Here is a 27,178-nt window from a genome sequence, read left to right as displayed (position 1 = left end):
GGTTTGTCAATACAAAAACCACTAACGTATCAAGAAAAAGAATTTCACAATAAAACATCACATGTGTGTGCAATTCAGATGTGACCTCCGGACTATAACTTGCTGTCGTCTCTCGCAGTTTTTGAAGAGCCAGGGGTTGAATAACTAAGCACATCACACCAAGCGCACACGTGTTGAGACTGGAAAGCACTTTCCTGTGTGGACTTGAACTGTTCTCCCTGGAGCAAGTTCAGATACAGGTTCTGGGCAAGAAGAGCAGCAGGGAGGCTGCAGAAACCCTGGTGGCTTCGGCGAGAAGCCAGGACCAGGGCTTGGGAGAGCCTCTGGAGGACCTGTGCTGCCAAGCAGGACTGGGGTCTATGGGAGGTCCTCATTGCCCAGCTCCATCCACAGGATGCCAACTAGAGGAAGAAAAGGTCGGAGCAGTGAAATGAACCGCTTTCTCACACCAGTCACAGCCACAACTGAGAACGGACCTGTCTGTCTCTCATCTCTCGGTGTTCCCTTGTTTTGGGGCCACTGCTGTAGGAGCACAGGGGCCTGGGCTAACTGGGCAGGATAATGACTGTTGTCATGGGCTGCCCTTCTCTGAAACAGAACCTCCCCAAGGTGGTGCCTGAATGAAACACTTTAAAATGATGGAGTTGCTTTCGGCTCTGTTTCTTTTGCCTCTCAACTTTGGGGATTGTGCATGTCCAAGGCATTGTCAGAAGACACTGGACCACATGCAATCCTGGCCTCCCTCTGTCTCCCTCTTGTCTCATACCCTTTTGACAGGGTGCTCCTGGGACACCCGGTGCTCCATGCTGGTTACTACAAGCCTCTGGGCATGCCTGTGAGGATTATTTAGGCACGTGGCTAGAGATGGGAAAACCCACTTTAACTATGGGCATTACCATTGCAGGGACTGGGGGCCTGGACTGAATAAAAAGCAGGGAGGGAGCTGAACAAGAGTATTCCTATCTTTCTGCTTCCTGACTGCAGAGGCGATGTGACCCGCTGCCCCAAGTTCCTGCTGTGGTGTCTTCCCTACCATGATGGACTGTATTCTTGAACCACGAGCCCTCCTTTAAGTTTTGGGATTTATTTATGTATTTATGTATTTATTTATGTATTTATGTATTTATTTATTTATTGGTGAGGTATTTTTGTCACAGCAACAATACAGGTAACTAACATGCTCTTTTAAGTTTTGGGATGTATTTATGTATTTATTTCTTTATTGGTGAGTTATTTTTACAAAACAGGTAACTAACATACGCTCCAAACTCCATCTCCTCACACCGGCGGAGTCGCTTATTGTCCTCGCCCTGTGGTGGTTGTGTTGCTGACTGCTTAGACCCTGTTACTCTGTTTGATAGTCACAATAATCCTGCAAATCAGGTTTATTTCCCCTTTAAACCAATGAGGAAAATGAGGCTCAGAGAGACTTGGGAGTTTTGCTGGTGTTTCCTGACCGGTGGTGGTAGAGATGGGACTCCAGCTGTGAAAGGTGCCTGAGGGGAAGGCAGTAGAGGGGACCAGGCTCACTGGTGTCCTGCTGAACTCCACAAACCAGATGAGCCGGTGACAGCAGACAGGAAGGAGAAAGCCCAGAGATCTCACCGATCCAACCCAAGGCCAGCGGCCCTCCCGCAGCTACTGCCCTCCCTCCCGCAGCTACTGCCCTCCGTAGTTCACCTTGCAGGAGCCCTGGTCCAAGTAACAGGGCTACGCCTGACTTTGTAAGTCTTAGTTGTCTTGTTCTGAAAGGCCCTTCACTGAATCCTAAAGGAACACAGCTTCAGAAGCAACCCAGTGCTACTCAGAGCAGCTCTGGGAAAGGAGGATGTCAGCCATCTCATAGAAGATGACCCTGCTTGCTACATGCTGGGCGAGAGAGAACAGGTGGGGTCAACAGGTGGGGTCAACTAATTTGCCAGTCCTCTGACACAACTCCAGGGGCTTTTCAGCATCTATGATGTCACTGTCACTTAGTTCAGAAAAGTAACTCACAAATAAAGCAAGAGGAATCCCCTAAGTCCTGCTCTTTTTCAAATTGACCTAACATGTCCTCGAGGATCGTCCACAACTTCCGGGCTGTCACCAGCGGCTACTGAGGGCCACGTGATACAAATACAGATGTTAAGAAGGCACGTAACAAGGGGCTCACCAGTGGACTCTTGAGGTTTTTTTTTTTTTTTTTTTTTTTTTGTTTTTGTTTTTGTTTTTTGTTTTTCGAGACAGGGTTTCTCTGTGTAGCTTTGCGCCTCTCCTGGAACTCACTTGGTAGCCCAGGCTGGCCTCGAACTCACAGAGATCCACCTGGCTCTGCCTCCCGAGTGCTGGGATTAAAGGCGTGCGCCACCACCGCCCGGCTGAGGTTTTCTTAAAGAAGAGTTAAGTCACACAGGCCAGTGTGGTAGTGCACACCTGTAATCCTCACACTCGGGGGCTCAAGGCCAGCCTAAGCTACGTGAGACCCCATCTTAAAGAGAAGGGCATCAGTTCCACATATTCCTAAGCCTCCTGCATCAACGCTACCTGCGCCAGTGTTACCTGTTCACATCTTGGTCCTGATTTTAAAACCATTCACTTCACCAGGGTGACTGACTGGCCTGAGGTAACACAAACCTGCATATTGACACTGAATGAGAAACACTCAACAGTGACTGTGGCACCCTGAGCAACTCTCAATCTTGACAGCCCTCAGTCAATCAAATGGTTGCGGCTGTGAGGTCAGACCTGTGGTGGGACTCCTCCAAATACTCCTTTTCCAAAACCATCTCCCCCCGGCTATGTGAAATATACCTGTTGATGCTGTGGGAACAGATGGGGGAAAGGTTGTATATTCCATTGCTATGGAGAAATGGAGGAAGGGGTGAGGTAGAAGACTCGTAAGTTTAAAGCCTTACCTCCTGACACTGATGTAATCTTTCTGAAGCTTAGTGTTCTTTTTATTTGGTTCTGGTTTTAGAAAGGTCTCACGAGACAGCCCTAGTTGGCATAGCACTTCCTATGTAGAACAGGTTGGCCTTAAACTTGTGGCAGGTCTTGCCCCTGCATCCTGAGTGCTGGTATTATAGGTGTATACCACCATGTTTAGCACAACAAACCGATTTTTTTTTTTTCAAGAAAAGGATTCATGTATCCCAGGCTGGCCTGAAACCTGCTGCTGGCAGTATCATTGTGACTGGTGTTAGTAAATAGAAGGAATACATTTTTATCTTCTTTCATACATGGAACATAGAAAGCTAATTTGGTCCTCCCCTGCTTCAACATGTCTCAATACAGCCTTGCTAATAAGAACCAGATGTCTGGAAGTACAGTGGCTATTAAATGTGATTGACAGCCAGAGAGCCTCATTTTTGGTCAAGGTTACCGATGCACAGAAAGATGAGCTAATTTGGCTGAGATCACAGAGGTAGCAAATGGCGAGTTAAGTTTAGACTCGAACTAGTGTAGTCTCTTTAGGTACTGTGAAGAGCAGGTCTCCAGTGTTCATTTTCCATTGCTATAATAAATAGCTGACATAATTAACTTATAAAGAGAAAAGGTTTATTTTGGCTCACAGAGTTGGAGGGTTCATGTTCATAATCATTTGGGCATTGCCTTGGGGCTAATAGTAGGGCAGTGCATCATAGTGGTGGCTATGGCAGAGGAGAACCTCTTATGTCATGGCCAAGGAGTACAAGAGAGATTGGGAGCCACGGGTCCACTTTGAGGGTGTGCCTCTAATGACTTGAAAGCCCCCTCAACTAGGCTCAGCTCTTTAAAGGTTCCACCACCTCCCAATAGCTCTAAGCTGAGGACCAATCCCTTAAGACATGGCATGGCTTCATAACAGATGTAAGCCGTAGCATTTCCTCTCTGGGTTCTGAACTTTTCCTTGTTATTGGTTAACAAAAGGCAAACAACAGTACCAGTATGTCCCATTTTACAGAGTGAAAGTTGGGGGCAAAACTGCAGACAGTCAGATTCTCCTGTTGAATCCATCTGTAAGGATCCAAGACAGAGAATAAAACCCTGTTTCCATGAGGTTCAACATAGCCAATCTTTCTCCCATGACTACAGCAGGTCATTGCTGGAAGTACAAATTTACCACTGGAACCACTGAGCTCCAGCCCAGCTGGCACTGGACCATCCCAAACAGAAACAACCAGCTTGTCTTGTCGCAGATGCAAAATCAATGCAGGTCCCAATGATCTTGGATTGTAATTTCAAGCCTAGATTCCCACCCAGGATGCACAAGGCTGGAAGAATCATCCTGATGTACCTTTCCAGAGAGAATCACCTACTGGCCCACAGGGAAATAAGCCTCCAGCTTAGCAGAAGGGCTGAGCACAGAAACTGTTTATGCTGGGACTTGGGGCAGCAACACAGTCCTTGAAAAGGTTCATTAACTAGCAGATGCGTTGCTCTGCAGGTCTGCAGGAGACACATGACATTTTGTTGGGGAGAGGGCAAGTTTTGCATTTGGAATGTGGAAAAGAGGAGAATTCTACTAGCTTCTCAGGACACGGACACTTCTCTGATCACCTGCTGAGATACCCGGACAATTCTAGGAGCCAGTGTGTGCCTAATGGACGATAAGAAAGCATCCCAACCAACTGCTGTATGATTGTCAATTATGCAGAAACATTTTATGAATTAAGGTTATGGGCCAACTAAAACAAGGATTCTTGCCCCGTGGAGATAAGGTCCTAAACAACACTTAGTTAGTGCTAAATTAAGAATCTCTTTGTGAGAGCTCACTATTACATGCTTTGTGAGCTGCTTACAATTTCTTGGAGTCCCAAATTAGTTGAAATGACACCAAACATAGACATCCCTTCTCTCTACAGAAAAAGAGGGAGGGAAGAAGGAATGGAAGAGAAGAGAAGAGTCCAGATAGTGGTCGATTTTTCCAAATAGGAAAAACGCACAAATACTAAAATAGCACAAAATATATCAAACTTTAAAGTTCTGGGAATTCAGAGACAATACTTTTTCTTTTTTTTTAAAAATATACAGTTTTTCCCTACCTATCAAATTAATTGGGGCCATCAACACCATAGATCAGTCTTCAAAAATAAAAATCCAAGTCCAGGATCCTTCTGGATCCTCCAGAAGGAAAATGGCCCCCAAACCAGCTTTTCTAGATTACCTTTTCCTGAAGAATATAGACATTTAAAAACAATGTGCTTTCGCACTGAGGTACGAGCTGCATGTAACGAGAACACAGATTTTTAACTTCACAGGTCATGGAGTTTGACTTGTGTCTGTCTATACCTGTGTAGCCAACAAAGCAAGTAAGACCTCTCCAGTGCTCTAGAAAGCCCCCCTCTCCAGGCAAGCCCTCTTTCCGGCAACCGGAGGCTGCCACTCTTTCCATTGATGTCACACGGATTAAACTTCACACTGTCACTTGCATACAGCCAGCATCATGGGGTTGAGCTCTATTTATGTTATCTAACCCTTATGGTCTTACTCTGTTCTCGAGAACACAGTTCCCATTTTATGGATGAAGAAATCGAGGCTCAGATACTGGAGAAATAAAGTCAGCCTCATGGTACTGGAATTTGTGTCCTAGATACATCGAGCTTAATCTTAGAGGCACTGGCTTCCAAAACCCCCACCTGCTCCTCTCTTCCCATAAATGGAGAAGGCTAAAAGCCACCCACTGAGGAAGTACTTTAAAATATAAACTAGAGGGGTCAGGATAAACTTTCAGAGAAACCAGAGCGGGGAGAGAAAGAGGCAGACCTAGCAACCGACTTCTGCGAAGCCTAAGAAGCAATCCCAGATGAAAACAAAACCTGCAAAAATGATACTGGTCCTGGCTGTATACAGAGTAGGGGGCGGCTGCTGATGGAGGCCTTGAAGGCTCCTTTACATGTGTTGCCATTATCCAGCTCAGCTGCCGGAACCCGCTGTGTTAAAGGCAGGAGAGTGGCATGTCCTGGGAAAGCACCTGGGTTATTTATCATTAAGTATAACCCCGCTACACTATATTTTATTATGCTGTCTTTGGAAGGAAGATAACACAAGTATGGTTAATTTGCTTCTCTTCTTTATCTATACGGTGTCATGACCCATCGTGGCTTTGTCCCATGAAATTGGTTTTTTCAACCCAAAAGAAATCCACAAGAAAGTCTCCCTAAAAATTCCATTAATAACCTCTTTCAGCGCGTATAGGTTGCAGGGTCTGGAACTAAGAATGTTTTAATCTCTCCAGCAAAACAATGTCTCATAATGATGTACAGGACTATTGCCGCACTGATGAAGAATCATACATAATTCAGCACCTTTCACTTTGGCACCACTGTGATATCCTCATTAGCCGTGGCTCACAGTGTCTGTCAGATGGTGTCCATGCGAACGCAGGCATTATATTGTCTTTGAGATGTGCAGCTGCTTCCATGACACTGCCAGTCTATAAAAACATGACGCCAGTTTGTTTTATTTAGTGCTAAACCTTCCAGTTTGTAAAAACAAGGCCGACACGGAGCCTGACATGAGGCAGGGGGAAATAATTAGCTCTCATTTTCTCAGCCTCCTATTTCCTTCTCCCTGCTGGGTTCCCTTTCCACTAAACCACCACATGTCAGTCGAAATGGGAGGCAATTAGTGGGCTCATTTCAGTCCCCACAACTGTGCTGAAAAGAAAGTATTTATGATGGCACAATGAACAGCTGAAAGATTAAATAACATTTGCCTTTTGAAAAGAAAATGACTTCTAGCTAAATGGGCAATTTTTGATTATTCTCAAACAAGCTTAGAGTAGTTGGTTTTTAAAATACAAGAAAGGAAAATGAGTCATTTTTAGGTGAAAGAATCAAATAAAACTTGACACAGTAATGCAAATAACTGATGTTTTATTGCAAAATATGTAAATGTGTTATACCCTTAACAATGGCTCGTGTCGAAGGTCAGGGCAGACCGGTGCCAAGCAGACACCAGTGGAGATAAGGTTGTTGTATCGCCTTTTGGGGGGTTGTTATGGGAGTTGTGGATGAAAAGGGACCTTAGGGATATAAAGCGAGACAAATCCAGTGAGACCCACTTTCAGAGGGCGCTTATGCTCGAGTATCTAAGGTGGTTCGGATGTTAGTTAACAGGCTCAGAAAGGGCTTTAAAAAACTGTATTTAAAAGTGGAAGGTAGTTGTTTTATATATATGAATAGTTTTGCTATTGATTTGCAATATTTAATTAGGAATATTCTGTGTTGGATTGGGTTTCTTAATGAAGATAGACAGTGACCTGACTTCGCTAAGTGCTCATCCAATTCTTTCAATGCTGAGATATTTGTTGCCTTTACACTTTTACTCAGGACCCTCAGAATATAAAGACGGCTACCTGTTAAGTTGTTTTCCTATCCCATGATTCTAGGGGTGGTGGGAAACGGTAGATTTCTGAAAGAGCCCCGACCTAGGAATAAGCACTGCCCATCAGTGGAGCCATTTTCAATCCAAACTCCAATGTCCGGGCTTGGTAGAGTGTCTTGTCTTTGCATTCTAGTGCCTTGAATTTTATTGTAACTAGTCTGTCTGGTTTTTTGTTTTTAGTTCATTATTCTCAAGACCTGTAAGTCTCAATACAAAACTGACCAGCGGTACACAGGGGCTTCTAAAAGCAAAAACCATACCCACAACTCTACCTACCATCTAGGAATCACCGACTGTGCTGACACCAGAGGGTTTCAATAGACAGGCACAAATTTAGATTTTCCCCTCTGTCTCTATGAGTCCATTTTTACTTTTCACAAATCTAAATCCTGACTTTTGATTCACACAATATGGTCAGTGTGAGACAATGTGAGTCAGTGTTGATTCAGGAGACAGGCGACCATGGCTTCATTAAAAGACTTAGAGCTGTCCCCGAGCTAACAGAATCCTGATAAACAGCACGGACATGTCTGTCATTTATTTAAGCCCGTGTTTGCTCCCATGTGCGACATCGGCGTCTGCTATTCTTAAAGGTGTTCATAATCCTGAGGAAGATTAAGAAGGATCCCACAGTGTGCTAGAGGCAGCTCCCCTCAGCTGATTCTCACATCTCTTCCCAGCAAAGTTCAGGGATGTCAGGTTGGTAACTTGAAATCAGTCATGGTAGACATATTTACATCACCCAAATCTGGAAGTGCTACCTAGCAGTCCCTGGCATGTACAAGTGGCTGTCAAGCCATCGGCAAGCACGTGCTGAGCACTGCACCCTGTTCAGCTCTAGCTCTACAGGCGGCTATCCAACCCATTGGACAGAGCACACTGCCACACTCTGTAATTAGAAATCAGCAGTGACTTATAAAACTGTAACTGCATTTGCTTCTGTGCCGTCAATTAAAACTCATTTTTCTTTCTCTTTTTAAAAGACTACTTTAGGGCACTTTGATTGGCATGTTAAAGCTGGACGTATTTAATGTGAATAGCTGGACCAAACTGGAAACCACTACTGCAGCTTGCGGCTCCCTGGCCATCACCTCTCAAGTTTCCTCCAGCTTTCACTTTCTTTCTTCTTGTTAATTCTGTGATACAAACACTTAAGATTCCCCTTCCTAGCCAGGCAGTGGTGGTGCAGGCCTTTAATCCCAGCACTTGGGAGGCAGAGGCAGGCGGATCTTTGTGAGTTCGAGGCCAGCCTGGTCTACAGAGCGAGATCCAGGACAGTCAGGGCTACACAGTGAAACTCTATCTTCAAAAACCAAAAGAAGCCGGGCGGTGGTGGCGCACGCCTTTAATCCCAGCACTCGGGAGGCAGAGGCAGGCGTATCTCTGTGAGTTCGAGGCCAGCCTGGTCTCCAAAGCGAGTTCCAGGAAAGGCGCAAAGCTACACAGAGAAACCCTGTCTCGAAAAACAAAAAAACAAACAAACAAACAAACAAAAAACCAAAAGAAGAAGAAAAAGAAAAAAAAACAAATTCCCCTTTCTTGTGAAATTTTAAGTTCCCAATTCAGCAGTGTTAACTACGACACTGTGCCGCCATGCTGTGGCTCTTTAGGACTTACTCCCTTTGCAAATCAAGCCTCGTAGGGTTTGGTTAATCCTTCCCTGCTCCTTCCTCCCTACAACCTGGATGTCGTCTAGAGTTCTGCCACTGCACGCTTCAATACTTAGGTACATGGACAAAGACATGTCTGTGTGCATAGCCCCTCCTCCATAGCTCATCATGGGGAATGAACTTCCCTCTGCTGAATTTATAATACCTCCAATAACCATCAGAGTAGAGAAAAGCTCTGCTCTCAGCTGTTCTGGAATCGACAGAAGGCATTGGCTTTATGCATGCTTACAGAATCCTTTTTCTTGAGGCCCTGTTATTTTAGCTATTTTTATCTATCCATTTACAAAAATTACATAATAGTAAAAAAAAAAAACCCTATTTGACAGTTTCCGATATTTATAGTATTCTGAGAAAGGGTCTGGTGATTCAATTCAGTTTATCAAATGCAACATTTTTTAAGTATTCTAATAAAGGCCTCAGCACAATACAAGTGAGAGGCAGAGGTAGATGCATTTTTGGTCAATAAGGACCATAGCGGTTAGGTATTGCACTGCTTCTGTGGTGGCAGAGAAACAGCCAGGTTCACAAAGGACAAGACTTGGGGAGGAAGAGGAAGAAAGTCAGGGAGAGTCCTCCAGGGACAGCCAACCTCCTGAGGAACATTGCCGATCTGCCTCAAAATCCTCCTTGTTTTCTCCTCCTGGGCCTCTCAGGAGAGGTCTTCTGTCTCCTCAGAAAACCCCTCCAAAGTAAATTCGAAGTGATGGCCATGTGGAGAGGGTTGCTTGGCCTGGACCCAATTCCCTGTTGGGAAATGCTGGGAGACAGGAGGTGATGTTTCTGCTAGGGCAAGTGGTGAGTGCAGGCCTGCCAGCACACAGCCCTGTCATGCTTCTTCTGTCTTACTGGGGACAGGGACAGATAAGGACTCCGGGATAGAGCGTGACAGTTTGGCACTCACAGGCAACGGATGCCGTGCCGCTGCGCCTGCTTCACTATGCTTTTGCATTTTCATGACACAAAGTCCCAGAGGAGCTTGGTGAGAAAAGTACTGGGTGATTTGATAGTTTATCCCTTGGCAAATTGAGCATCAATACTCCTGACTGGTGAGCTGATAAGAGACATAATAATAAACTCTATGCAGCTGAATATTTCAATAAAAAGGGTGGTTGCTGCCCTGGGGAGTGCACGGAGCTGCCTGAGTTTCTAGAAGCCGCTTTCCTTTGTACCAAGCCAAAGGCGTTACAGCACAAAACACAAAGCCTTTTTCACACAAAACAGAAATTGCCAGAGTATAGTATTAACTGATCAAAATCCAACTGATCACCAATGCATGTTCTCGGAGGGGATGATGGCACTTTCTAGAAGGAGGCGGTGGCTGGAGCTGCCCCTTATTAGGTGGAGGCTCTGGACAAGGCACTTCAGCTCTCTCTGTGGTTTCCTCCTGGAAAGGCTAATACAGGCTGCTGTTCCCTATCATGCTGAGTTGAAAAGATGGCATTAAATATGTTTGCAAAGTGTCTGTCAGAAGTACGATGTGGTAATAGGTATCAGAGGAATTGGAGCTATCTCCTGCCTCTCACATGGGAGTCACTCAGGCTTAGGAAGACCCAGTGTCTCCCAGTTTGACTGTCATAATTTCCATAGATGTGTATGTGTGTGTGCGCGTATGTGCGTGCGTGCGTGCGTGCGCGCGCACGCGCTACTATTTAAATAAATAATTAACTTTGCTCTTTAGAAAGGGTCAAATAGTGTGGCAGTTCTCAACCAATGGGTCGAGACCTCCACAAGGATCACACACCAGATATTTACATTACAATTCATAACAGTAGCAAAGTTACAGTTATGAAGTAGCAACGAAATAATTTTTATGGTTGGGGTTCACCACAACACGAGGAACTGGATTAGAAGGTAGCGCGTCAGGAAGGTTGAGAAGCACTGAAACAGAGTAAGGCCATTCTCATTTGAGTATCGCCACTGGCACAAGCGTGCTTTTCCCCTCCCTGCTAGGTTGTTTTAGGACAGGAAATGAAAAAGGGACATTTTGCTTGTGGGAGGAAGCCTGGGTCGTGCACGGTGCCGAAGCCTGGAAGATCCTGGATCTCCAGAAGGGGGCAGCTGTAAAGACAAAGATCATGGGCTGGGTGTCCGGCAGCCATCTAGGCTCCTGGTGAAGGCACACACATTCAGACATGGATGGGTTCCTAAGGTTCTTTGACTCAGCCTCATGCCATAAACCATTTGGTGGAAAACGGCAGCTAACAAAAGTAATTTCATCCAAATTCTTAGGACGTAGGTTGACCTCTTACAACACGAGGGTTATTCCTCTGCCTCTGCAGCTATTTGTACATAAAGTCACATTTTAATTTCTGTTCTTGGGAGGCCTCAAGTTATCGAGATGGCACAACACTTGAAATAACCTCAGCAGGCTCATGTCTGGGACACTTTTTCCTTAGTTGGTGGTTCTCTCTTTCTCTTTCTTTTAAAAGACTTATTTGTTTGTTTGTTTGTTTAATGTATGAGTGCTCTAACTGCATGTATGCCTTTATGCCAGAAGAGGGCATCAGGTTCCACTACAGATGGTTGTGAGCCACCATGTGGTTGCTGGGAATTGAACTCAGGACTTCTGGAAGAGCAGCCAGTGCTCTTAACCTCTGAGTCATCGCTCTAGTCTCAGTGGTTCTCTTTTGGAAAGCTGCAGAATGTTTAGGAGGTGGGGTCTCATTGGTGGAAGAAGGTCGCTAGGGGCGGGCCTTCGAAGGCTCTCTCTGGCCTCTTGTTCCCATCATGCTCTCTGCTTCCTTGTCTACCCTGATGTCAGCATCCTCTACCACAAGCTCCCCGTTAAGAACTGAACTGCTGCACATGCCTTCCCGCCACAATGGTCTGACATCCTCTGAAACCGTGCTCCAAAAAGCAGCTGTCTTCCCTTAAGTCGTTTCTGCGGGCACTTTGCTACAGCAACGCAAAGCTGACTAACACCACTGCTCGGTACAGTTACTCGATACTCCTTCTTGGAGGCAGAGAGAAGAAGTCGTCATTATTTCCATGAGAGGGATCGCTGTCACACATTATTCCCAGTGGCTCCTGTTGGAACACACTTCTCATTTTACTTGTGGAAGAAAAGGTGACATGAAGCAAACGGGCCGGGGAGGGTTTCAGAACCCCAGTGCTTCTTGGGAGATTTCAGAACCCCAGTGCTTCTTGGGAGTTTTGTTTTTGTTTTTTGTTTTTTTGTTTTTTCTAGTCATGGAGGTGGTTGCAAAGGTAGGTTTATGAGAACCCGGTTAACTGGGATTTTGAGGAAGTCTTTTTTTAAATGGGTTCTACTCTACCTTTAATGGGTCAAGGTAATAAGATTTCTCATATGAACTATAATTTCCATTCAGAGCATGCTTATGAAGAAGTATTTTGTAATTTAGGGTGTAGCATGCCGTAATGGAGTACTGAAGAACTAGACAGTAATCTATTCTGTGACTGTTTTGAGTTTAGAGATGGCTTAAATGAGTTAGCACATATACAATAAAAACAAAAACTAAGCCATAATTTTTGGCCCTATCTGTTGTCACCCCATCCCATGCTAGTCACACACTTTGTCTTGTTCTCTGTTCCTTAATCAATGACGATAATGTTGTGTCCCGTGCATCTGACGTAAATGCCAGGGGACTGATGAGATGGCGTTCATAAAATACTTAAGCTTTTCAGAAAGTCTCTAGACAGCTTTTATTCATTTATATTCAGGTAACTATTTTGTAGTGGCCCAATCAACCTCTTCAAGCTCCAGTTCAAAATGGAGGCCTTCCCCAAAGCATTTCCTGATTGACCCCTTGCCAGTTTCTTCCTTATGCTTTTGGCACCCTGGCACGGCACCCACACAACAGGGCTTCCTTTTGATCTGTCATTCCATAACACCATCCGTCTAGCTGCTCGGCTAGAAACCTTTGTCCCAGACCCGGCTCCTCTCTCCTCCTTTTCACCCCATCTCCCTGAGGGTTAAGTCTCATCAGTTCTCAGTGTGTCCCAGTTTGTCCTCATCACTTGATTTTTGTTTTTGGGTTTTTTTGTTTGTTTTTCAAGACAGAGTTTATCTGTGTAACAGCCCTGGCTATCCCGGTACTTGCTTTGTAGATCAGACTGCCCTAGAACTCACAGATAGCCTCTGCCTCCCGAGTGCTGGGAATTAAAGGTGTGCGCCACCACTGTCCAGTTATACTCATCATTTTTAACTTGCTTCTCCTCTTGACTCACAGTTCTTCCCCACACTGGCCTGGCCCTTCCTGGATTCCCCTCCCGCACTACTGAGCAATGTTTTAAAAACACAAACCAGATCTTCCCTGCTCTGTTTGAAACCCTTCGGTTCCTTAGCTTGGCACAATAAATGGGTCCTTTGTGTTCAGCAGCCCCTCTCTGGCCTTAACTCTAACCACACCACTTCCCTGCTCTGTGTTGAGTCTTCCCAAGGGGAAAAGACTTGAGTCAGGTCCATGGAAAGGAGCCCAAGGGGAGCTTCCTGTGTTTGCCTCGCTTCAGTATACTGGTCCCTCTGCCTTCCACACCCTCTTCCTACCAAACAAATCCCAGGGGTTCTAAACTTTGGATTTTAGCATCATTTTACCAGGGAGACTTTAAGACCATCCCTCACTTCCTTCCCATCCACAAGTGGATATGTATCCAGTGTGTGTGCATAGACTGATGTATGTGGTGTTGCAAAGTTTCATCATTCTGTACCACAGCCACTCACTGACCTGGTCTGTTTCCCTCGAGATGCTATGGGTTCCTTGTAAGCCAAGACTGTGCTTTCTGACTTTGTAGTCTGAGCATTTATCATAAATCTAGGCATACAGTCGCCCTCAGTTACAGACAGCTGAACGAATGGGTAGAATGACAATTCTGGGTAGGTGACCAGGGACAGCAGACTATAGGATATTAAGGAAGGTCGATAGTAACACACACCTTGTTTGCCATCGGACAGACTGAGTGTGCGGCGCAGTTGGAAGGCCCTTCAGTGCTCCCAGAGAGGGAGGAACTTGACCCTGCCCTCATTCTTTCTGCTTCTAACAAGAGCAAACAGAGTAATTTGCAGAAGAACAGCTCTCCTTATTTACATGTTATGGGCAGAGGAGAGGACACACAGAGTCCCTTTCCCCAAGCTTTAGTACATCAATATGCTTCAGTGGTGTAGGCAGAACAGCCCCCGACAGGTGTCCAGAAAGAGAAGCTTTAGAAGTTCCAGGTGAAACTCAACCTTCACAACTTACAGTCATTCCCAGTTCCCAAGGTCTAGGTCCTGGGACTGGCTTGAAAAAATGCAAGGTTTTGTTAAGCAATGGCCTGGAGACCAGCCAGGCCCGTGCAACCCTTTGCCAGCCACAAGCTACAGGTGCGAGAAGTTAATATAAGTCCCTTGACTCCTCAAAGCAAAAGTACAAGTTATACAGTAGCTAAAAACGGGCTGGGGCTAGAGAGATGGCTCAGCGGTTATGAGCATTTGCTCTTTTTCCAGAGGACCTGAATTCGATTCCCAGCATCCACATCAGGTAGTTCAAACTTCTGTAACTTTAGCTCCAGGGAACACCCTCTTCTAGACTCTAAGGGTACCAGCATTCACGTGCATGCACGCGCGCACGCGCACACACACACACACACACACACACACACACACACACACACACACACACACACCGTAAACAAACAAAACCAAACTCCAAATCAAACAAATTCTTAATTCAGCTACTTTCTGGCTACGTAGCCCTAGGATGACAAGGCATTTAACCCCTCAGTCTCAGCGTCCACATCTGCAAATTAGGGAAGAGCCACATTTATATGCTAGTACTGTGATGGTTCATCCTCCTTGTCAACTTGACTGGATTCAGAAATCATCTAGGAGGCATCCTCTGGGTCTCTGGGTATGTCTCTGAAGGCATTAACGGAGAGATTTAACGGAGGAGGGAAAACCCACCCTGAGTGTGGGGGGCACCATCCCACAGGCAGGGCTCCCAGACATAGTGACAAGTGCAAGCATTAGCATCCTGTTTCTCTGATGCCTGAGTGTGGCCGCAATGTGGCTAGCCATGTCGCGCCGTCATATCATACCCCCACCTCTCCACCCACCACGATGGACTGTATCCCTTCTTAAACCACAAACCCAGATAAGCCTTCTTTCTTAAGTGGCTTCTATCAGGATTCCCTCGCACCAATGAGAAAAGGTAATTCAAACAAACACTCTTTGCATGATGCATAATAATTAATAGAAGTTATTCGCTGTTTACAGTAATCTGAAGTAACACAAGCCCACATGCTACCTAGGCAGGTTTTTCCCCTACAGGCTGAAAATGATGTGACGTAAAAGCCTCACTGAATGAGTGCAGGTCAAGTGCCCTGCTGTCCTACTGGAGCTGAAATTCCAGATCTCCACTGTCTCCGTTCCGTTCTCTGTGTGGTTTCATACTTCCTTTCCTCAAGAGCCAGGAGCCAGAGAGCAGAGTGAGCAATCACCGAAACTCACGCTACCTGTGTTTTGCTCTGTGCCCCCTTGAACGTTTGGGTGGTCTCCCCCAGTAGTCTTTACTGACGGAAATTACACATTTCTCAGATTGGATTCCAGAGGAAGCCGGCAACCTGTCAGCTCGGTTCTCTTTTACGAAGTCTTCAGTCTACACTTTTCTTCTGAATCCTGTTACCAGGTGGTTGGGGCTGGTGTATAAAACCACTGAGTTACAGATTGAAACTACCCAAAGGATTTGAACCGTTACCTGTGGGCCAGTTCCTGGCTTCAAGTGAAAACCAAAAACAAGTTCAAGGTTCACAATCTTTTCCTCATTTTCTTCAGGCTCCCCTCCTGAATCCTAAAATAGAAAAGCAGATATTGTTATCAGAGATGGGGTTCTCACCTTGACTTCTCGTGGAGAGCAGGTACTTTTCTTTACCCCTGCCACAGGGAAGAGCCCACCAGGCCCCTGCTGCTCGACCCACACTTGTTGGTTAGTCCTGCTCCTGGTTCTGACTGTTAAGGGGTCCCTAGCCCTGAAACCCCTGCCTACACTTCTGCAGTTCTGATAGCTCCTGGTGCTAACAGGTTTTTCCATTCTAATCTCTAATTGAACTTTTATTACTAGATTATCATACAAATTGTAACTTGTAATGGCTGAAAACAAGAGAGATGACAGAGCTTTGAGAACTCGGCTGAATGATTTCTCTTATGCTGTTCCGCTTAGTGTCACTGGCTTGGTTTTCTGGATGCATCTGGCATTGTGCATTTCATTCTAGAAGCACATTTTGCACTGGATGCAGACTGAGAGCTTCAAAATACTCAAGGTATTTATACACTCTTTCCAGAGAAGAACTCTGCAGCTTCTCCAGTGTATGTAGACTGAGAGACCCAAGGCTGAGAGATGGGAAGCCATGGTTGTTGGTGAACTAGTACAGCTCTGGGTATTACCTACCAGTATTTGCTAATTTTATAATGAAGCGTGTCATGTACCCTTAGGCTATATTCGCAACAGTAAGTACAGTAGTCCCTCTTGATTCAGGGTTTTCTTTCCCATGGTTTCAGTTACTTGCAGTCAACTCTGGTCCAAAAATGTTAAATAAAAGTTATAGAAATAAGCAATTCACAAGTTTTAAAAATAACTTTTTAATAAGTAAACTGTTATACTTATTTTATTACTGGTTATTGTGAATCTCTCACTGGGCCCAGTTTATATATTAAACTCTATCACCGGCCTGTTTGCACAGGAAAAAGCAGTATATATAGGGATTGGTGCTAATCTCAGTTCCAGGCATCTGCAGGGGCTGCTGGGACGTATTCCCACGGGTAAGGAGGGGGCTGGTGTTTAATGTTCTATTTAAATAACACCCTCCACCTCTCCACTCTTCCACCCCAGGGTAAGTGGCAACCCAGAGCTCTGGTGTGTCGCTTCCTTTAGCAACTTAAAGGGTAGAGAAGGGCCTCTAGAACCAGGCATGAGGCCAGAGGCCTTCCCCTACAACGCTAGTGATGGGTACTATTCTTATCATGAATGTGCTGTTAAGATTTCAAAGTGTGCGGAACAAACGTGTGTAATCTGTACAGATCACAGTCCTCAAAGAGTCTTTTGTTGGACGGATGTAATTAAATTTCACTTCAAACAACAGCTCCAGACTTCAGCAAACTCGGGTGTGGATGTGGCAGGTGCCTAGGCCAATAAAAGCAGCGAGCCTTCAGTGAGGAAACCTCACTTACCTTAATTAGTGGTGGGAAGTGAAACAGGTTCAGGTAATCGTGGGCTAGCTTCTCAATAGCTGACTGTAAGGACAAAATCACGTGACTTTATTAATGCTTTGAAGATACCAAAGGGGATTAAAATTACTGAGCACACAAAAAAAGGACTCTTTATGTAGTTTATAGACTATCTTGGGGATGTTAACATCTATCATTGGTTGAGCATATGTCTGATTGTCAAAGTAGAGGTGGTAGTTTGCCATCATTGAAAGGACAGGAAACTACTTTAGAGATGGTAAACCATGGCCCATCCAGCTCCTGTCCCCACAGGTACGGCCTGCTAGGCCCCTACTGCTCGGGCCATACTTCTAGTCAGCTTAGCTCCTGGTTACAACTACGAAGGGTTCCTTTGTCCTGAAGTCGCTGCCCACACTTCTCCTGGTGCCAGCTGGTAGGCAATCTCCAGCCCACCAGACCTAAGCCTATACTCCTACTTAACCAACTGATCCCAAATGTACAAATCTGTGAAAAAAAAAAAAAAGAAAGAAGGAAAGAAAGAAAGGAAGGAAGAGAGAGAGAGATAGAGAGAGAGAGAAAGAGAGAAAGAAAGAAAGAAAGAAAGAAAGAAAGAAAGAAAGAAAGAAAGAAAGAAAGAAAGAAAGAAAGAAAATGAAAATCCAGGACAACACGTCTCCTCCAAAAATTACTGATCACAAAATAAAGGACCTGTGGTGGTGTGAAAGAAAATGGTCCCCAAAGGGAGTGTCACTATTAGGAGGTGTGACTTTGTTGGAGGAAGTGTGTCACTGTGGGAGTGGGCTTTGAGGTCTCTTTTGCTCAAGCTTCCCTTGGTGTGACAGCCGGTCGACTTCCTATTGCTGTAAGAAGTAGCTCTCTCAGCTCCAGCACCATGTCTACCTGCACACAGCCATGCTCTCCATCATGATGATAATGGACTGAACCTCTGAAACTGTAAGCGAGCCACCCCAACTAAATGCTTTCTTTATAAGAGTTGCCGTGGTCATGGTGTCTCTTCACAGCAATGAAGACCCTAAGATAGGACCCCAGAGGGAATGACCTCAAAGAACTCCCAAAAAATTCAAGAGAATGATTAAAACTATGTTCAGACAACTCAAGGCAAAATCCAAGAGTTGAATGAAATAGGGAGTCAATATAAGATATAAAATATAATTCAATTAAAAAAATGAGTGAAGAAAGGCCAAATTAAAATGATGTTGGAAATGAAACACCCAATAAGCCAGACAGGGATGTTAAACCTCAGAGTAAGCAATACATAGAGCTGTCCTTCAAACCTGAGCTGGGTAGGGCAAGTTAATGCTCCAGTGTTTAGCATATGACTGTCCTGGGGGAATTGGGAACGTAACTGGGCACAGGAGTGGACTGTCAAAGCCATTAGGAAGGCTGCAGCCTCTGCCTGAACCAGCAAGGAACACTAAGAATGGTAAAGACAGTTTAGATCAGTGGTTCTCAACCTGTGGGTCAAGACCCCTTGGGGGGTGGGGTGGGTCAAATGACCCTTTTGCAGGGACCACATATCGGATATCCTGCATATCAGATATTTACATTACAATTCATAACAGTAGCAAAATTGCAGTTAAGTAGCAATGAAATAATTTTGTGGTTGGGGTTACCACATCATGGGGAGCCGTATTAAAGGGCCGCAGCATCAGGAGGGGTGAGGACCGCTGCTCTAGATGACGAGGCTTGGCGTATTCGTCAGCCATTACTCAGCTTTTCTGGGAACCGATCACGTACAGATTAAGAATCCCAAACTAGGAAAACTAGATGCATTTTTTTTCTTTTCTAAAACAAAATGAAACTGCCAACAATGTAAGGAACACTTATGGGACACTCAGTTCTGTTCCGGACGTCGGCTCCTTCCCAGGAGGCTCAGGGAGAAGGCAGCTGACAGGCTCCAAGGGAGGGACGCCAGAGAGAGAAAAACGACCGTGGCGATCCTGTGCCAGCTTGTAGTTTTATCACCTCCTCTTAGGTTGAGAGACCCAGAATACACAATGACTGTGCCTTCTTCAGTGACCGAACAGGGAAGGGGGACAGCTTCCCACCGGCAGTGTGTGCACGTGTGCAGCAGACAGCTGGCAGGGGCCAGGGGAGCACCTCTGGTGTGGAATGTCCATGGCTCGCATTCCAAAGGCTCAGGTCAAAGCCCATTCATGCCAACGGCCCCGGCCCCGCGAGTACACACAGAACCAGTTAGAAGAAGTTCCCACCACCTCTTCCTTCATCTCTTCCTCTCGTGGACATTTGTTTTCTTGAGACAGGGTGTCTCCCTGCCTGGGGCTCGGCCAGTCTGGCTGGCTCTGGGGCCTCAGGCACCTGCCTGTCTCTGCTTCCCAGCATTAGGTTACACATGCACCATGCCTGGAATTTTGCAGCTTTTTATTCAGGCTCTGGGAATTGAACTCACGTCCTCATGCCTGTATGGCAAGCCCTTTACCTTCTGAGCTACTTCCTCTGTCCTGTATTACTTTTGAATGGGGTAAAATTCACATTCCATAAAAGTGGCTATTGTTACCTTCAGCGGCATCTCCTTCCTTCACAGGGTTATGCAGCCCTTTCCTCTCCAGGGTGTTCTAAACTTTCCATCACCTCAAGGGACTATGACATTCATTAAACCATCCCTACCCCGCCCTCCTTGTCACACCCACTGGCAACTGCCACGTTTATTCTGTTGGAATAATCTTTTTGTACGCTGTGATGTGTCTCTGTCCTTCCTCACCTGCCTAAGGCACCTTCTGATTGGCTGAATAAAGAGCTGAATGGCCAATAGCTAGGCAGGAGAGGATAGATGGGACTTCCCAGGAGAGATAGGAACTCTGGGAAAGAATCTAGCATGCCAGCCAGACATGTGCCAGACAGTCAGATGTGCAGTACTGAGGAGAGGTAATGAGCCACGTGGCAGAATGTGGATTAATATAAATGGGTTAGTTTAAGTTTGAAGAGCTGGTTGTGAACAAGCCTAGCTAAGGCCAGGCTTTCATAATTAATAAAAAGTTTCCAAGTGTCATTATTTGAGAGCTGGTCTAAAGAAAGACCCATTATAATATTCTGTCTCTGTGGTATGCTATTCTGGATACGTTATATACACAGAATACCAGTGTGGCCCTTCTGTGTCTGGCTTTTCCCATAAGCATCCTTTCCAGGCTCATTCATGCCGCAGCACGTCTGCATCCCACGATGTGCTCCTTCATCAACAGCCCAGCTGGCCTCCTCTGTTCTCCATTCCCATTTCCGCTAAGGAGTCAGGCAGGCCTTATTTCTTGCTGTTTTAACTTCCTATCTGGAGCTTCAAACCCAGCCTCTCCAGAAGTCAAGTTTCAACACGTCAGTTCTCAATGCTCTCCAGCTCTGGTCATATCCAGATACTTAGCCTGAAGCTGGAAGCAGTCCAGGGGCTGGGCCTTCTTCCCTGCACTTGAGCTATCCCAGGTCTGCTCCAGCTTTCAGCTTCCACCAGACCAACGAACCATCCACTGCTCCTCTGAACAGAGGCAACCGCTCCTTCCATTCTCTTTGGTCCATCATTCCCATCCCAATGGACATCTCCTGTTCTATCCTCCCCCCAGATCCAGTTCAAATCCCCCTTCATCCTCTATCACTGTCTCTCTGCCTCTCTCCACTGGTCAAGGGTAATGGACTGTCCTTTTCTTCCAACTGCTTATAAGAAGTTGTGCACATGTGTTCTATCTCTTCTCTGGGATGTAAATTCCTTTAAGGCAGGGTGATTTTTTGAATTTCTACAGACTCAGTCTTGCAAGCAGACATGACTGAATTTGATGAGCCATAAATAGGAAGCTGGGACATGTCTAATGACACCAACCAACACAGATGGGACACTTCTGTTGTCCTAGCTGGGTCTAGGAATATTTAAACCACTTCTGATTTGGTAAAGTACCACAGCTTGCAACTCCCTTCCCCTCTGGCTGACCCTTGAGGAAAGCTGGTAAAGACAGAAGAGGGTAAGGGTGGGTGGGAGCATCTTACTCGGCATCTGCTGCCCAGGACTAAAGTTTGGGGACAAGATTTACACAACGTCTCTTTTGGAGCTCAGACACCTCTGTACTGAGGAAAGTCATTTTTCCTGCAGTGGCACACCTAAGCCAGGAGAGATGACGTTCTCTGCCAGTTTTTGCAGTGGATGTCCATGCGTGTGTCTTCTTGTCCACCTTGTAGGGGAAAACATCACAATCCTGCTTTGTCTTGCTCTCTGGTGGATGAGTGCCCCGCCATTGTCCCAAGGTCGCTGAGACACTGCAGACATGGTTCTTACAAGGGTCTGGGCTCTCTGGAACAGTGTGAAGGCTGGTTCGGACTTGAGTGGGACAGCCATAGAGAAGCTAGGGTGCGGTACTCAGAGTAAAGGGGGTGCTGTTGGCAGAACCTCTGTGGAGGTGTGGATTTGGGTGAGAAGCTCTCATCGTTATTTATTCCCTCCTCCCTTTCTAATCTGTATAAATCCCTCCGTTCATCCATCCTATTTTGTGGGAGACCAGCTCCCACATTTATTTACCCCAGGGACTCTTGAGGAATGAGGGATAAGAGATTTAGATAGAAATAAAGAGGGGAGAGAAACAGAAAATGCAGGATAGCCTTGGGTGGGCCTGGATCCTTATTTACTGGCCCAGAACTTCATTCCAAAGAGCTTTTTATAACAATGCCAAGGGGCGGGGCAAAAGGCCTCCCCTTTGTTAGATACAACCAAGTGTAGACCCTTACAAACACCTGATACTCAGGCCCGTGGTCCAATCAACCTTTTATGCAGTCCTGCTGTATACAGACACTAGGAAACATAGATGGGCTCGAACACTATTTGGTTTTGCAGGAGGGATAGGTAACAGTATTAGGATATAGCTCAGGCTGGCATTGAACTTGCGGTTCTCCTGCCAGGACTGTGGGCAGACCATGATCCTACCCTCTGTAAGGTCTCTTGTCACCGATCTCCCACAACATCATCCCTCAGATGTCTGCACCTGTTACTACGTTTGAGTAGCTATCTGAAAAGCCAAACAAAGAGCTCCAGTTCCTGTGTAGCTGTTCAATTAATTAAGTTTATTTAGTGCTTGGTGCAGAACTTGTGAGTACTACCTCAGCGATGTACAACCAGCCCCAGCCGTGAACTGGGTTAAATTGTAGAAAGAACGGCAACAACCAGGAAAACAGGGTTAGTCTGAAACTTTTCAAGACTAAAGTTGGGGGGCATGTTAGGATTTCTGGAGCTACTTCGGGCTTCCGACAAGCACCAAGCATCTGTTGCAGGACAATGACTGCCCACGTCACACATCCTCCTGTGACTTAGATGGTGGCAGTGGCTTTGAGTTCACTTGGGCTGTGCACAGGCTCCAGGCTCCTTAAGGGCTTCTCATGAATGCCTGGCCTCTCCAGCTTTACGTGGGCTAACTGGCCTCCTGCTAGTCCCGGGTCTGGTAGCTGTTCTCTGGGTATCACCCTACCTTAGTTCCGGTCCTCTGGCCTGCTAAGCTTCCTGAGGCCTTCCCTCTGGCCCTGTTTCTTCTCCCTTACACACCTCCCGTGCTGTTCCTTCCCCTGGCTAATGTTCCTTGTCCTGAGCCTTCACGACTTCCTTCCGGAAGTCCGCCCTCAGCCCAGCCCCTCTCCTCCGCAGCACCTCTCAGGTGTTATTGCGCAGAACCGTATACACTGTTTCTTCCCTAGACTAGAGGCTTCCTGGAGTTACAGGGGTGTTACACCAATGTGCCCAGCTAACTGCTGTGGGGTTTTGAGGTGGGAACAGGGGCGGCACAGGTGTGGCAGCTAGTTAGGGACAAGACTGGAGGCATTTTAGCACCTAACGTCCCACACTGGGATGCTTTCATTTCTGTGTGCTAACACGTGACCCACTATCAACAGCACATGCTCAGTTGATTTATCGATGCTCTCCCACCAGGTACCTTAAAATGAATGATGTGGCCCCTGGAGACGATGCCCATGTCTTTCAAATCTTCCTCATCCAGAAGCAGCAACCGCTTGCCTGTGATGTTGTTTTCCTTAAACAAGCTTGCATAGCTACTCATCTCTACCGAGGAGTCACCTGGGGGAGAAAGGCAGAAGGCAGGAAATGAGGCTGAATCATAGCCCAACAAAGTCAACTCCAGAAATAAGAAGGTAATTTATTCCACTTGCCTTTTCTGACGAGCTGCTGGACCCAAAAATACTGCGAAGAGAAGACACACATGGTTCGGGAGGGTCACATACGGGCAGTAGTCATTCTCAACAAGAAAACCGTGTCCAATAGATTCAGATGTCTCTAACTTAGCCACAGGGGAGGATGAAAGAGTCCTCTTTGTAGTTTAAAGCCTCAGGCTTTCAAATTGGAGATATTCCTCCCGTGGGGGGCATTGGGAAGTTGAGAGAGTTCCTTGGAAGAGAGAATCTCCTACAGGCGATCCTATAATGACTTTCCCATTTACATGTGCAGGTAGTGAATGCCACGGGACTTGTTTCAGGAACTGTGTGAGTAAACAAGGACCACACAGCAGTGGACAGAGAGATGGACAGAATGAGGACCCCCACTAGGTCATGTTTGGCCATGGCAGCCATTTGGAGGGCATGCAAAAGATGGTACTTTCTGTGTCGAGTGAGATGGTTACACCAGGGGTCCCCTTGTCCTTGTACATCATTTGACACCTGTTTCCTGGTGGCCTAACATTACCTCAGTGAAGACACACAGAGAAGAGACCAGTTTCAGTCACTCTGGTTCCCTGGGTCCCTTGACAATGGACTTTAGGCTGAATGGCATGGGAGCCACTTAACCTTACCGCAAAGACTAAAAATAGCTCCTAGAAGTCAGTTCTTTCAAATCAATTTCCTTTCAAAGGAGATGGACCACCCTTGTAGGTGGGGAGAAAGCTATTATGTACAGGGCCAGGGCTGGCAAGAGGCTCAGCTTCTAGGGTTCAAGGAGTGGAGAGAAACAGGAAGCTGAGACTCAGCTTCTTTACTTGGTGGGGCCCAGGCCGCTGCCTAATGCTGAAGGAATCTTACTTCAGACAAATAAAAGGGGCAGAAGGAGCATGCTCCAGCCCCACACCAGGCTGAGGTCTAGAACAGGTCTCCTGGAATTCCTAATCATGACTCTTTTCCTTGAGATGCCTTGAGCAGGGGTCTGTCTCCCTAGGGTGGAGCCCATCCTTGCTAGGGCTAGCTGGCATTTCATCTTTATTTTCTTCTTCATTTAATGATGCCCTTGAGCTTGTAAAATGGACCTGGACCGGCACGGGGCCCTAAAGTCTCTCATCAGCAGTCCTCAAAATGGTTTTGCCGTTAAGGAAGCGGATAGGGAGACCGAACTGGCTACCTGGGATTGCTCCTCAGGGAGTCTATCCGGAGCTGCGTGTAGCCTTCCTGTGGACTTAAGTATCCTGCCTCCTGGGATGTAAGATTATGGGGCACACTCTGTCCATTCCTCCTGGGGAAGCCAGGGTAAGGAAGGCAGTTAGGCATCTTGCCATTTAATGAGCAGGCCTGAGATGGGAGAGGAACACATACAGGGGGCTCCGGCCAGTCACTGTCTCTCTCCTCCATGCTCAAGTCTGCCGCTGGCGTTATAGGAAAGTTTAAGAATTGAATATTTTTTCAAGTATGTGTATTTGGCATCCCGAATCATAGCTTTTATCTTGCTATTGGTATTACTATATTCTGAAGTATTTATATATATACTCTCTCTATATGTATATATATTATATAATATAGTATAGTTTTTATCTTGCTATTGGTACTACTATATTCTGGAGTATATATATACATATATATATATGTATATATATTATATAATATAGTATAGCTTTTATCTTGCTATGGTATTACTATATTCTGGAGTATTTATATATATACTCCATATATATATTATGTAATATAGTATAGCTTTTATCTTGCTATTGGTTTTACTATATTCTGGAATATTTACTATATATACTCCATATATATATGTATATGTATTTATATTATATAATGTAGTATAGCTTTTATCTTGCTGTCAGTACTACTATATTCTGGAGTATTTTCATAGCCAGTTAGGAAGATGGAACCCTCCTCAGATTTGAAGAGCTAGTTGCTTTTGCTGTTGAGTCCTTATTTTCAATCACTAGTATATTATTTATTTATGCAAAGAGGGGAGTTTGTTAACTTCTGCTGGTCAGACCCAGCTCTCTCTAGCTGCGCTTGCAAACTTGTGAGCACATCTGCCGGCTTCCTGTCCGGCTCCCATGAGGCACTAGCAGAAGCAGCTTACCACATCGTCTTCAGTCCATGCACCGATCTCAAAGGAAGGCAGCAGCTGCGTGGGAGATACGAAGGAAATGAAAAAGGGAAGCAATAGTATCCTTGCCTTTTTGGTTTGTCGGCTCGTCGGTCTCAGCTCTCCTGCAGCTCTGGCTTCCTCTGGCAGGTTAGGTTGAGAGGAAGACAGTTCCCTCAACCTTCAGAGGAGGTTCTCAGTGTCCAAGGATGCTGAGCCCCACAGCCAATTTGCAAATCAGTTCCTGGCCACAATCCATTCTACCTTACAAGCTGTCTTAAGGGTGACTTGGCACAACTTAGTGTAGTCTTCTTTGGCATGGGGCTTGGCAGGAAGGGCTGTACATCGCACAGCAGGGCCTTGGAATCAAAGCCTTTCTGACATTCACCAGCTATGAGAGCGGCCTTAGAATTCTCGGCCAGCAGTAGGATAACGGGATAATTTACCTGTTACCGGAAATTCCAAAGCAACTATAAGTAACCAGGTGACTTATTTTGCCTGTTCTCACAGGGGTTCCTGGGCTTAAACATCCCTGTTGTGTGGATGAGGCAGGCCATGCCCTAAGGCATCTGGGTTCAGAGTTGCTCTAACACTGACTGAAACACTTCCCGTCAGGGACCCGTGTGCAATGGGACTTGGAGAGCACTTCAGCCGGTGCAGCCCAATAAGGGCGAAATAGCAAACACTTTCAGAACTTGAAAAGGCCTGTGTCCCACTGGTATAGCCAATAGCTCCAACTAGCTTGACTTAGCAAGACAAACGTTTATTCATGATTCATGAAAGAATATGCCGCAGTATCACCCAACCTCTGTTACAGTCTTTTTCTGTGAACAAATTGGGAAAAAGAATTTGATGGGAGTAGGTATGATCTAAACACTTTTTATATATGTATGAAATTTTCAAAGAACAATAAAAAAAAGAAAAAAAGTTGAATTTAGTTGCTTTTGCTGCTAGTGTGACAATCTGATGGTGGCTAAGTTAAACTTTCTAATTTAGAAATATTTATTGTATAACCACAAGCTCAAACGGCTAGGAAATCCTATAAAGAATTTCATTAGAACTGAGCAAAACATCTGTGGATTATATTTGGGAGAGGCCACTTTTATCATGTTTGGGTTTTTTGTTGTTGTTGTTGTTGTTACTAATGCTCAATACTTGGCACATTTGCATGTACACATGCATATTTGCATGTGTGTGGGTACATGCAAGTATGTACATGAGGGCCAAAGGAGAACCTTGGGTGTCATTTCCTCAGGTACTACTGACTGGCCTGGAGCTCATCGATCAGTCTGGGCTGGCTGAGCAGTGAGTGCCAGAGACCTATCCACGTGTCTGCCCCCGGTACTGGGATAAAAGTCCATGCCACAACAGCTGGCTTCTTATGCATCTTCTGGGACTTGAACTCAGGTCCTCATGTACACAAAGCAAGCGTTTTACCTACCAAGTTCTCTCTCTAGCCCCACCTGTGTACTTTTTATCATACTGTCTTATAGAATGATACAATTATAGAATGAAGGATGCGTGTATTCAGTTGCCAAATTATTTGGCAGTCTGCTCAGTGTTGATAGGCATACAGAGAGCGATGTTTCCTAGCAGATGACAGGGGAATGGGAGGCAAGTGGCTTGAGCTGAGGATTGCAGGCCCTGGGGAGAAAGAGAAAGTGAAGAAGAACAGCTAGGTAAGATTCTGGCCATGGGGATGAAGTGGGTGTGGCCCGCTCACTT

General features: G+C 45.8%; 1 protein-coding gene across 1 annotated transcript in view; it reads right to left on the bottom strand.

Annotated features, from left to right (window-relative positions):
- Map3k20 (mitogen-activated protein kinase kinase kinase 20) overlaps positions 1-27,178 on the bottom strand; it is a 164,825-nt gene that overhangs the window by 12,556 nt on the left and 125,091 nt on the right. The window contains exons 11-15 of the mRNA XM_052724232.1: positions 25,448-25,492; positions 23,341-23,371; positions 23,109-23,248; positions 17,179-17,241; positions 15,710-15,802 (exon numbers count right to left, since the gene is read on the bottom strand). Coding sequence (XP_052580192.1) covers positions 15,710-15,802; positions 17,179-17,241; positions 23,109-23,248; positions 23,341-23,371; positions 25,448-25,492 — 372 coding nt within the window. The remainder of the gene's footprint in view (positions 1-15,709; positions 15,803-17,178; positions 17,242-23,108; positions 23,249-23,340; positions 23,372-25,447; positions 25,493-27,178) is intronic.

This window comes from Peromyscus californicus, unplaced genomic scaffold (genome assembly GCF_007827085.1).
Source record: "Peromyscus californicus insignis strain IS unplaced genomic scaffold, ASM782708v3 Scaffold_7__1_contigs__length_154581171, whole genome shotgun sequence".
In the NCBI taxonomy this organism is placed as follows: Eukaryota; Metazoa; Chordata; class Mammalia; order Rodentia; family Cricetidae; genus Peromyscus; species Peromyscus californicus.
This window is presented reverse-complemented; position numbering and strand designations above follow the sequence as displayed.